The sequence below is a fragment of the Geotrypetes seraphini genome, chromosome 2, assembly GCF_902459505.1.
Source record: "Geotrypetes seraphini chromosome 2, aGeoSer1.1, whole genome shotgun sequence".
In the NCBI taxonomy this organism is placed as follows: Eukaryota; Metazoa; Chordata; class Amphibia; order Gymnophiona; family Dermophiidae; genus Geotrypetes; species Geotrypetes seraphini.
Genome location: NC_047085.1, coordinates 2,992,490 through 3,004,917, shown reverse-complemented (window position 1 = coordinate 3,004,917; position 12,428 = coordinate 2,992,490). Strand labels below are relative to the sequence as shown.

Below are 12,428 nucleotides of genomic sequence, written 5' to 3'. Positions count from 1 at the left end.
CGGAGAGAGAGATGCCAGAGCAGGGGGGAAGGAGAGGATACAGATACCAGACCAAAGGGGGTGAAAGGAGAGATGGAAGGGGGAGGCATACTGTTTCTGGAAGGGGCATAGAAGGAGAAAAGATGCCATATAGGGGAAGAGAGATGGCAGACAGTGGATGGAAGGAAGAGAGTAACAAGAAGATGAGGAAAGCAGAAACCAGAGAAGACAAAGGTAGAACAAAAATTTTCTATTTATTTATTGCTTTAGGAGACATAAGAACATAAGAACATAAGCAGTGCCTCCGCTGGGTCAGACCACAGGTCCATCTTGCCCAGCAGTCCGCTCCCGCAGCAGCCCGAACAGGTCACGGCCTGTCTGAGTCACCAGAAGGGGCCCCCTTGCCACCTTGGTTTCCCATTGAGTCCTATCTTCCCATCGAAGTCCTAACCCTCCGGTCTTGCACATGCACGACCTGGTTGGATTTCTATACTTATTACTTGGTTTGCTTTCTATACCTGTGTTACATCCCAGCACCTCTCTCAGTATCCCACGATCCCCCTATCCCTCAGGAATCCGTCCAATCCCTGTTTGAATCCCTGTACCGTACTCTGCCTGATCACTTCCTCCGGTAGCGCATTCCAAGTGTCCACGACCCTTTGGGTGAAGAAAAACTTCCTTGCATTTGTTCTGAACCTATCTCCCTTCAGTTTCTCCGAATGCCCCCTCGTGCCTGTTGACCCCTTCAGTCTGAAGAATCTGTCCCTATCCACCCTCTCTATGCCCCTCATGATCTTGAAGGTCTCTATCATATCTCCCCTGAGCCTCCTTTTTTCCAGAGAGAAGAGCCCCAGCCTATCCAACCTCTCGGCGTATGGGCTGTGTTCCAGCCCTCTTACCAGTTTCGTTGCTCTCCTTTGGACTCTCTCAAGCACTGCCATGTCCTTCTTGAGGTACGGCGACCAATATTGAACGCAGTATTCCAGATGTGGATGCACCATAGCTCGATACAATGGCATGATGACTTCCTGCGTCCTGGTTGTTATGCCCCTCTTTATGATGCCCAGCATCCTGTTGGCTTTTTTCGAGGCTGCTGCGCACTGTGCAGATGGCTTCAGTGATGCATCTACCAGCACACCCAAGTCTCTCTCAAGACTGCTGTCTCCCAATAATGCCCCCCCCCCAATTTGTATTTGAACAACGGGTTCTTTTTCCCTATATGCATGACCTTGCATTTTTCCACGTTAAAGCGCATTTGCCATTTGTTTGCCCAGTCTTCCAGCTTGTCCAGGTCCCTTTGCAGGTCCTCACACTCCTCCCTAGACCTAACTCTGCCGCACAGTTTGGTATCGTCTGCAAATTTTATAACCTCGCACTTTGCCTCTTTTTCCAGGTCATTGATAAATATGTTGAAGAGTAACGGCCCCAGCACCGATCCCTGTGGCACACTGCTTGTGACTCCCCGCCAGTCAGAGTATTGTCCCTTTACTCCGACCCTCTGCAGTCTACCCGACAACCAGTGCTCGATCCATCTGTGCACATCCCCTCCCACCCCGTGGTTCCACAGTTTCCTAAGCAGCCTTTCATGTGGCACCTTGTCGAAAGCCTTTTGAAAATCAAGGTAAATGATGTCTATAGGTTCCCCATTGTCCACCCGACTGCTTATTCCCTCAAAGAAGTACAGAAGGTTCGTTAAGCATGACCTTCTCTTACAGAATCCATGCTGGCTTGTTCTCAGTAGGCCATATCTCTCGATATGCTCGCAAATACCATCCTTGATCATAGCTTCCACCATCTTCCCTATAATTGAAGTCAGGCTCACCGGCCTGTAGTTTCCGGGGTCACCCCTCGATCCCTTCTTGAAGATAGGTGTGACATTCGCCAATTTCCAGTACTCTGGTACCTCTCCAGTTTTCAAGGATAGGTTGCAAACATGCTGGATTGTGCCCGCTATTTCTTGTCTTAGTTCTTTCAGAACCCTTGGGTGGATCCCGTCCAGGCCCGGCGATTTGCCGCATTTTAACCTGTCTATCTGCTTGAGGACATCCTCCTTACTTACCTCTATGTGTTCTAATTTTTAAGCCTGTTCCCCACTCATGAGCTCCTCTGAGTCCGGTATATTAGATGTGTCGTCTCTCGTGAAAACCGACGAGAAGAACGTGTTCAACCTCTCAGCTACCTCTTTATCCTCCTTGATCACTCCCTTCCTATCCCCATCGTCCAACGGCCCCACCTCCTCTCTCGCTGGTCGCTTCCCCTTTACGTAACTGAAGAATGCCTTGAAGTTTTTCGCCTCCCTGGCCAGCCCCTCTTCATATTTCCCTTTTGCTTTTCTAACCTCTCGGTGGCATTCCTTTTGGCATTTCCTGTGCGCCTGGTGATTTTCCTCCGTTGGGTCCTTTTTCCATCTCCGGAAGGACACTTTCTTGTCGTTTATTGCCCTCTTTACTTCTGTTGAGATCCAAACCGGGTCCTTTGACCGCTTGTTCTTGCCGCCTTTCCTGAAACTTGGGACGTACATTCTTTGTGCTTCCTGCAGGGTGTCCCTGAATAGGGTCCAGGCGCTTCCTACAGTCTCCATCTTAAGGACGTTTTTGAGCTTCCTCCCCACCATTTCCCTCATAGCAACATAGTTCCTTTTCCTGAAGTTGAGCGCAGTTGTTGCGGTCCTCTTTACTGTGGGTATCCCCCTTTCTAATGTGAATCGGATCGCGTTGTGGTCACTGTTGCCTAGTGGTCCTCCCACTTCTACCCCTCTTGCAGGCCCCCCTAATCCGTTTAAGATGAGGTCAAGAGTAGCACTCCCTCGCGTCGGTTCCTTGACTAGTTGCTCCATGAAGCAGTCCCTCACAGCTTCTACAAATCCTGTTTCCTTAGTGCAGTTGGAGTGACCCGTACTCCAGTCAATCCCCGGGTAGTTGAAGTCCCCCATCACTGTTACACTTCCATTCCTGCATTCTTGTCTCAGTTCAGCTTCCAAGTCGTGTCCGATTTTCTCCGGCGTACCAGGTGGGCGATAGTACAGCCCCAGTTTTATGCCTGTACCCTTGTTTCCCGGCAATTTGACCCATAGCGATTCCAGCCCCTCTGCCTTCTTTGCCATATCCATCCCGACCGAGTAGATAGAGTCCTTTATATATAGTGCTATGCCTCCCCCCTTCTTGTGGGTCCTGTCCCTCCTGTAGAGCTTGTACCCTGGCAGCGCCACATCCCATTGATTCTCCTCTGTCCACCATGTTTCTGTAATTCCAATTATATCCAGGTCCTCCCCCTTGGCTACGACCTCTAGTTCACCCATCTTGGCCATGAGGCTTCTTGCATTGGCGTATAAGCACCGCAGGTCCCGTCGTTTTTCCTCCACCTCCGTATTTACCTGGGCCGCCTCCCCTTGAATTTCGGGCAGTTCTCCTGTTCCCTGTGCTTCTGCTTTGCCCTTAGCCTTTACTCTCGCAGCTTTCGGTTTCCCCACATTTCCGCCACCCCTCTCCCCAGCTTCTCCTCTGGGTTTTCTAGCCCTACCGGTCTCCTCCTGGGCTATCATCCCTTGAGGCTCTGTTTGATCCCCCTCGCCTTGTGGCAACCCTATATTGCCCTCAGTTTTCGCCCTCGTGCCACCCAGTCCCCCTGTGTCTCTATGCCCCTTAGTCTCCTCCCAGCAAGCTCCCTTTACCTGGTGTTTCCCTCGCTGTCTGATCATAAGATTCACCGGTCTCTCTACTTCCTCCTTGCAGTCAGCCCGTTCAGCATCTGTTCTGGATACTGTTGTCCGAAGCGTCAACATCAGATCAGCTGTCGGCTTTCCCCCTCTCCTCAGTTTAAAGCCCTCTCGATCTCCTTCCTCACATTTGCTGCCAGTAGTCTAGTTCCCGCTGTGCTCAGGTGCAGGCCGTCTCGCCGGTAGAGCTTGCTCTTTCCCCAGAAGGACGTCCAGTTCCTCACAAAGTGGAAGCCCTCCTCCTGGCACCATCTCCTCAACCATGCATTCACAGCCTGGAGGTCTGCCTGCCTCTTTGCATCTGCTCTCGGTACAGGCAGGATCTCTGAGAATGCTATCCTCCGGGTGTCACTGTTTCTGTGGTATTGCATTGTATGCAGAGTCCAGCTTCTTGCTGGTTCAATTTAACCTTTGACTATGTATTTCTATTTTATCCCCCCTTTTACAAAACTGTGGAGCGTTTTTTAGCGCCAGTCGTGGTGGTAGCAGCTCTGATGCTCAGAATTCTATGAGCGTCAGAGCTAAAATCCACACTACAGTTTTGTAAAAGGGGGAGGAGTAAGTTTGTGATGACATTCCATACTAGGCGAAGGTGTTTTCTGTGTTCTGTGTGTTCGAAAGACATGGTTTCTTGTTAGGATTGATTACAGGATTGATCTGTACTAGTCTGGCTTGTTTAGTTTTACAGCCGTGGTGGTTGCAGCTCTGATGCTCAGAATTCTATGAGCGTCAGAGCTGTTACCACCATGGCTAAAATCCACACTACAGTTTTGTAAAAGGGGGAGGAGTAAGTTTGTGATGACATTCCATACTAGGCGAAGATGTTTTCTGTGTTCTGTGTGTTCGAAAGACATGTTTTTTTGTTAGGATTGATTACAGGATTGATCTGTACTAGTCTGGCTTGTTTAGTTTTACAATGGGTGTATTGATGTTGTACTTCTCACTGCAGTATGTAAGATGCTGCCTTTTCCTAGGTACTCATGTGTGACGTGTGCCTTGTTACTAAAAATCATGTTTTTTGTACAGTTGGGGAGGGGGGGTGCCAAAAAATGATGGGCCCCGGGTGTCACACAAGCCAGGTACGCCACTGGGGGGGAGTGAGGGATAAAGCCTGGGAGAACCATGGAGGATCTTTTGCTGGGGGGGGTTTAGACCTTGGGGAAGTACAGAGGATCCTTAGCTCTGGGGGGAGTGAGGGATAAAGCCTGGGAGAAGCACAGAGGATCCTTAGCTGTGGGGGGAGTGAGAGGTATAGCCTGGGAGAAGCACAGAGGATCCTTAGCTGTGAGGGGTAAAGCCTAGGAGAAGCACAGTGGATCCTTAGCTGTGGGGGGAGTGAGGGGTAAAGCCTGAGAGACGCACATAGGAATCATAGCTGGTTTGGAGCCTGGGAGAAGCACAGTGGTTGGAGTGAGGGATAAAGTCTGGGAGAAGTACAGAGGATCCTTAGCTGGGGGGGTAGTGAGGGGTAAAGCCTGGGAAAAGCACAGAGGACCTTTAGCTGTGGGGAGGAGTGAGGGGTAAAGCATGGGAGAAGCACAGAGGATCCTTAGCTGTGGGGGGAGTGAGGGGTAAAGCCTGGGAGAAGCACAGAGGATCCTTAGCTGTGGAGGGAGTGAGAGGTTTAGCCTGGGAGAAGCACAGAGAATCCTTTGCAGGGGGGAAGGGAGTGAGGGGTAAAGCTTGGGAGAAGCACAGATGATCTTTAGCTGTGGGGGGAGTGAGGGGTAAAGAAGGAAGTGAGAGAAGGAAAGAGGATCCTTAGCTGGGGGAGTGTGAGGGGTAAAGCCTAAGAGAAGCACAGAGGATCCTTTGCTGGGGGGGTTTGGAGCCTGGAAGAAGTACAGAGGATCCTTAGCTGTGGAGGGAGTGAGGGGTAAAGCCTGGGAGAAGCACAGAGGATCCTTAGCTGTGGGGGGAGTGAGAGGTAAAGCCTGGGAGAAGCACAGAGGATCCTTAGCTGTGGAGGGAGTGAGAGGTTTAGCCTGGGAGAAGCACAGAGAATCCTTTGCAGAGGGGTGGGGAGTGAGGGGTAAACCTTGGGAGAAGCAAAGATGATCTTTAGCTGTGGGGGGAGTGAGGGGTAAAGCCTGAGAGACGCACCTAGGATCCTTAGCTGGTTTGGAGCCTGGGAGAAGCACAGTGGAGGGATTGAGGGATAAAGCCTGGGAGAAGTACAGAGGATCCTTAGCTGTGGGGGAAGTGAGGGGTAAAGCCTGGGAAAAGCATAAAGAACCTTTAGCTGTGGGGGGGGGAGTGAGGGGTAAAGCCTGAGAGAAGCACAGAGGATCCTTAGCTGTGGGGGGAGTGAGAGGTATAGCCTGGGAGAAGCACAGAGGATCCTTAGCTGTGAGGGGTAAAGCCTAGGAGAAGCACAGTGGATCCTTAGCTGTGGGGGGAGTGAGGAGTAAAGCCTGAGAGAAGCACATAGGATCCTTAGCTGTGGGGGGAGTGAGGGGTAAAGCCTGGGAGAAGCACAGAAGATTCTTAGCTGTGGGAGAAGTGAGGGGTAAAGCCTGAGAGAAGCACAGAGGATCCTAGCTGTGAGGGGTAAAGCCTGGGAGAAGTACAGAGGATCCTTTGGTGGGGGAGGAGGTTTGTGCATGGGAGAAGCACAGAAGATCCTTAGCTATGGGGGAAGTGAGGGGTAAAGCCTGAGAGAAGCACATAGGATCTTTAGCTGTGGGGGGAGTGAGGGGTAAAGCCTGAGAGAAGCACAGAGGATCCTTAGCTGTGGGGGGAATGAGAGGTAAAGCCTGGGGAAAAGCACAGAGGATCCTGAGCTGGGGGGAGTGAGGGGTAAAGCCTGGGAGAAGCACAGTGGATCATTAGCTGTGGGGGTAGTGAGGGGTAAATCCTGGGAGATGCACAGAAGATCCTTAGCTGGGGGGGGGAATGAGGGATAAAGCCTGGGAGAAGCACAGAGGAGCTTTAGCTGTGGGGGGAGTGAGGGATAAAGCCTGGGAGAAGCACAGAGGATCCTATGTTGGGGGGAGAGTGTGGAGTTTGGAGCATGGGAGAAGCACAGAAGATCCTTAGCTGTGGGGGATGTGTGGATAAAGCCTGAGAGAAGCACAGAGGATCCTTAGCTGTGGGGGGAGTGAGGGGTAAAGCCTGGGAGAAGCACAGAGGATCCTTAGCTAGGGGGGGAGTGAGGCGTAAAGCCTAAAAGAAGCACAGAGGATCCTTAGCTGTAAAGAAATGAGGGGAAAGCCGTAAGTCCTCTGACACCTAAGGCAGTGGTGCAGGAATGAAATTTTGTTACTTAGGAGGACTGACAGTCCAGTATGACAACATAAGAACATAAGAACTGCCATCTCCGGTCAGACCTTCGGTCCATCAAGTCCAGCGATCCGCACACACGGTGTACACCTGGCGTAATTTTAGTCACCCATATCCCTCTATGCCTCTCATAAGGAGATGTACATCTAGTTTGCTTTTAACTCCTAGAATGGTGGATTCCGCAATAACCTCCTCTGGGAGAGCATTCCATGTGTCCACCATTCGTTGCGTGAAGCAAAACTTCCTGATATTTGTCCTGGACTTGTCCCCCTTTAACTTCAGTCCATGTCCTCTTGTCCGTGTCACATTGGTCATTGTAAATAATTTTTTTTCCTGCTCTATTTTGTCGATTCCTTTCATTATTTTGAAAGTCTCGATCATATCCCCTCGCAGTCTCCTTTTCTCAATCCCAGTCTCTTAAGTCGTTCCTCTTATTCCAAGTTCTCCATACCTTTTACTAGCTTCGTTGCTCATCTCTGCACTCTCTCCAGCAGTTTTATATCCTTCCTTAGGTTGGGAGACCAATGTTGGACACAGTATTCCAAGTATGGCCTGACCATTGCTCTATATAGTGGCACTATAACTTTCTCCACTCTACTAGTGATTCCCTTCTTTATCATGCCTAACATTCTATTTGCTTTCATTGCCGCCACCGTGCATTGTGCCGACGGTTTCAGTGTCCTGTCTGTCAGTACACCCAGGTCCTTTTCCTGTTCGCTTTTACCCAGAGTCGCACCTGACATTCTATACTCGTGTTCCTTGGTCTTTCTGCCTAAATGCATTACTTTGCACTTTTCCACGTTAAACTTCATCTGCCATTTCTCCGCCCATTTCTCTAACTGATATAAGTCATTTTGGAGTTCCTCGCTATCCTTCTGTGACCTGATTGCCCGGCATAGCTTTGTGTCGTCTGCAAACTTGATGATCTCACTGGATGTTCCTTCTTCTAGGTAATTAATGAAAATATTAAATAAGATGGGCCTGTTCTGGACTCTGCATGGTGGGACTGCATCAAAGAAGTGTTGTCTGTCTCCTGTGCTCTGATCCTTTCTCCTCATCTTACTCTGAGTTGCATAGGGACAGCAGTATTTTTTATCTACCTCTGTCAGCTTCTATGTGAATGTGAACTGTGCAATATCATTAGGTCTTAGGGCACTGTAGAACTTTGGGTGTTCAGATTTATCCTAGCCGAGAAAGAAGGGGATGTCGATAAGAAGCACTGCTCGTGACGCCTACAGGAAGGAGAGGAGAGGGTCTCCCCAGATGGAGAAGGAGAGGAAATAAGAAGAGTGTGTGTGCCCCTCTCTCTATCTAGGGTCAGCCGTGGCTTTGAGGATCTTTGTCCTTTGTCATATTCTGTATTTCCATGCAAATCTCACACACTGAGATGCAGAGACAGCCCTACATACCTGTAAATGGGTCCAAAACGTTGGAAGTTCCTCAGCATCACCTGATGCATCTGCTGAAAGTGGTTTCCTCTCCAGAAACGGATGAGGTTGATCCAGGCATTGCCAGTGCTGGGAATGGCATCGTACGGTTGGATCTTGGAATCAGTCTGAGCTGGGACTGTGGCCACAGGAAAGTTGTCCCAGAGTGCAGAGGGTAGTGCAACCTTTCTCCAGAACTGCTTCAGGGAGCCCATCGCCTGCATCACAGCCTCTTCCCCCTCTTGGTAGAAAGCTCTCTCTCTTTTTCTGGATATTTTCTGTACTTAAGGTTTCTCTCTCTCCCATCCAAATTCTGCCTGTCTGTCTGGTGGCTCCTTTGGCAGCTGAGCTTGGTTTCTGCTCCCTCTCCACCTTTTATCTCTGTGTGATGGTGAGTTTTTTTCCCCTGTAGAGGCAATTTATCAGGAGCCATCTTCTGACTTCCCTCCTCAAAGTCCCTCCCAATCTGAATTTCGTCCTGACTCAGCTCTCCCCTAGAAATCCTCCCATTCATTCTCTTTCCACTCTCTATCCCTCTCATCTTTTCTCCTCTCATAGGAGGACAGTAGATGGCAGAGTAGCCTCTACTTTACATATTCACAGTTTCTTATTTGTTTTGTAAGCTGGAAATATTGGAAACTGTCTCATATGTTGTCTGCAAAATACAAATCATCATAATTTAGGCAGAAACAAACAGCTGACCTAGCTGGGAAATAACTGCTACTACTCACTGAGTGTATATGTTTGATTATGAAGCAGATAATAATAATAACAGTTTATATACTGCAGGACCATGAAGTTCTATGCGGTTTACATTGATTAAAAAGATGCTACAGATTGAGTGGAATTAACAAAGTTAAGAGTTAGTGATTAACAGTTCTAAAGATCAGTTATTGTGGACCAAGATTGTATAGGTCAGTTATCTAAGTACTTCAGGAACAGATGTGTTTTTACTAATCTACGAACTCGCTGTTCCAAAAATGTAAGTCAGGAATATGAACCTTTTCCTGCACTATGTATAAGAACATAATAGCCTTACTGGGTCAGAACAATGGGTCATGTAGCCCAGTAGCCCATCTTCACAGTGACCAATCCCAGTCACAAGGACCTGGCAAAAACCCAAATAGTAGCAGCATTCCATGCCACCGATCCAGGGCAAGCAGTGGCTTCCCCTATGACTCTCTCAATAGCAGGAGGCAAGGCCGCCTTGAGAGGTGATCCTGGAGAACTCTAGCAACAGCGTTTGGGGTGAGGGGAAAGTGAAAGAGACACTGGACAGCAGGGAGGAGAGAAGGGAGAGGCACAGGACTGTATAAGTTGTGTGAGAAGGAAAAAGAAATGTATGATCACCCGTGGGCGGGTGGGCAGGGGTGGTGGAGAAAGAAGGAATAAGTTGGCTCCCCCAGTCTACCCATTGGAGGGCTGGCTATGCCCCTGGTACAGTGGCAGGTGTGCATGACTCTCCAGAGGGAAGGGTTGGGCTTGTAGATACCTAAATGCTGGAGGAGAGGATTATTTGGGCACTTGGACTGGGTGAAACATTAACCGCATGGGTTAGGGACTGGCTTTGAGGTAGACTTCAGAAGGTAGTGGTAAACGGTACCCTCTCCGATACGACGGAGGTGATCAGCGGAGTGCCGCAGGGCTCGGTCTTGGGCCCCATCCTATTTAACATCTTCGTAAGAGACTTGGCTGAGGGGCTTCGAGGTAAAATTACATTATTCGCCGATAACACCAAACTATGCAACATAGCAGGCAACCGCACAACAAATGAAAGCACAGTGCCCGACAAAAGCTCAATGCCCGACAGTATGACACAGGACCTACTCCTGCTGGAGCATTGGTCAAAGACTTGGCAACTAAGTTTCAATGCCAAAAAATGCAAGGTCATGCACCTTGGCGGCAAAAATCCATGCAGGACTTACACCCTAAATGGTGAGATCCTAGCAAGGACTGTAGCAGAACATAACTTGGGGGTGATCATTAGCGAAGACATGAAGACTGCCAATCAAGTGGAGAAAGCTTCATCCAGGGCTAGACAATAGCTGTATCCGTAGAAGTTTCGTCAGCCGTAAGCCCGAGGTCATAATGCCATTGTACAGATCCATGATAAGACCCCATCTGGAATACTGTGTACAATTCTGGAGGCCGCATTATCAAAAAGATGTGCGGAGAGTTGAGTCGGTTCAGCGAATGGCCACCAGGATGGTCTCAGGTCTCAAGGATCTCCCGTATGAGGAACGACTGGGTAAGTTGCAGCTGTACTCACTCGAGGAACGCAGAGAGAGGGGAGACATGATTGAGACGTTCAAATATGTTACAGGCCGTATCGAGATGGAAGAGGATCTCTTTTTCCTTAAAGGACCTACGGTAAAAAGAGGGCATCTGTTGAAAATCAGGGGTGTGAAATTTCATGGCAACACCAGAAAATATTTCTTCACCGAAAGGGTGGTTGATCGCTGGAATAATCTTCCACAACAGGTAATTGAGGCCAGCAGTGTGCCAGATTTTAAGAAAAGATGGGATTGGCATGTGGGATCTCTTCATGGAGGTAGTTAGGGGGTGGGCCATTAGTGTGGGCAGACTAGATGGGCTGTGGCCCTTTTCTGCCGTCATGTTCTATGTTTCTATGTTTGCCTGCCTGGTGCAAAGATGGCCAACCTCATGCAACCTCATGCATCACCTAGATAAAATTTGACTTTGTAGTCTTTCAAATCTGTCCGTTTTGTAAAGGTACCCAGTCAGTGCCCCCCCCCCCCACTGCCATATAGAAACATAGAATATGACGGCAGAAAAGGGCTGTAGCCCATCAAGTCTGCCCACGCTAATGACCCACCCCCAGACTTCACTCTTCCCTACTGCGTGCACGCCCCCTTCCTTTTCCCTGTACCTTTTTAACTTTTCTGGCGTGCTCCGAAGGGCTTTAAACTAGGTGAGTTGGGAGAAGGTACTCTCTCTCATACTGGTGTGGTAAGTAACCATCCTGGCAGGGTAAGTTGCCACTCCATTTCTGAATCAGAGATAAGTACACACACTGCAGATAATACTGTAGAAGACACACTAACTCAAGAAAAGAGAGGCAAAGGTAGAATATAGGACCAGGTCTACATCGGTCAAAATGGCAGTTAGGGAGGCAAAACTTCGAGTGGAAGAAATTCTGGCAAAAAACATTAAAAAGGGGGACAAATCCTTCTTCAGGTATATTAGTGACAGAAAAAGGAACACAGGCGGGATAGTACGCCTTAGAAGACCGGACGGAAGTTACGTGGAAGCAGATTCCGATAAAGCCGAACTACTGAATAGGAGGAGAAGTGCACAGATGGATCGGCAAATGGCTAGAGAACAGAAAACAGAGGGTGATCATAAATGGGAAATTCTCGGATTGGGAGAAGGTGACTAGTGGCGTGCCCCAGGGCTCAGTTCTTGGGCCCATCTTGTTCAACATTTTTATAAATGACCTTGAGGAGGGAACGACGTGCAATATAATCAAGTTTGCAGATGATACAAAGCTATGTCGGGGTGTTGGCTCTCCAAGGGACTGCGAGGATCTTCAGAAGGATCTGAATCAGCTGGAAAAATGGGCGATAAAGTGGCAAATAAATTTCAATATAGCCAAATGCAAGGTGATGCATCTGGGAAAGAAGAACAAAGAACATGAATATAGATTATTGGGAGTGACATTAACCGAATGCGAACAAGAAAGGGACTTGGGAGTCCTGATAGACAGAACCCTAAAACCATTGGCTCAATGCTCGGCGGCAGCAAAGAAAGCTAACAGGATGTTGGGTATGATTAAAAAGGGGATCACGAGTAGGTCGGAGGACGTCATAATGCCACTTTACAGAGCAATGGTCAGACCACACTTAGAATACTGTGTCCAGTACTGGTCTCCATACCTCAAGAAAGATACAACTCTGCTGGAGAGGGTGCAGAGGCGAGCCACGAAACTAGTCAATGGTATGGAGAATTTGAGCTACCAGGAACGCCTCAGAAAACTGGGACTGTTCACCCTCGAAAAGAGAAGA

At 49.0% G+C, this 12,428-nt stretch overlaps 1 protein-coding gene across 3 annotated transcripts in view; it reads right to left on the bottom strand.

Annotated features, from left to right (window-relative positions):
• Nucleotides 1-8,776, bottom strand: part of LOC117353600 (cytochrome P450 11B, mitochondrial-like) — a 122,026-nt gene extending 113,250 nt beyond the window's left edge. For all 3 annotated transcript variants that reach the window (XM_033929733.1, XM_033929735.1, XM_033929734.1), the window contains exon 1: nucleotides 8,386-8,776. In XM_033929733.1, the coding sequence (XP_033785624.1) occupies nucleotides 8,386-8,627 (242 nt within the window). In that variant the 5' untranslated portion in view covers nucleotides 8,628-8,776. The remainder of the gene's footprint in view (nucleotides 1-8,385) is intronic.
• Nucleotides 8,777-12,428: the final 3,652 nt, after the last annotated feature.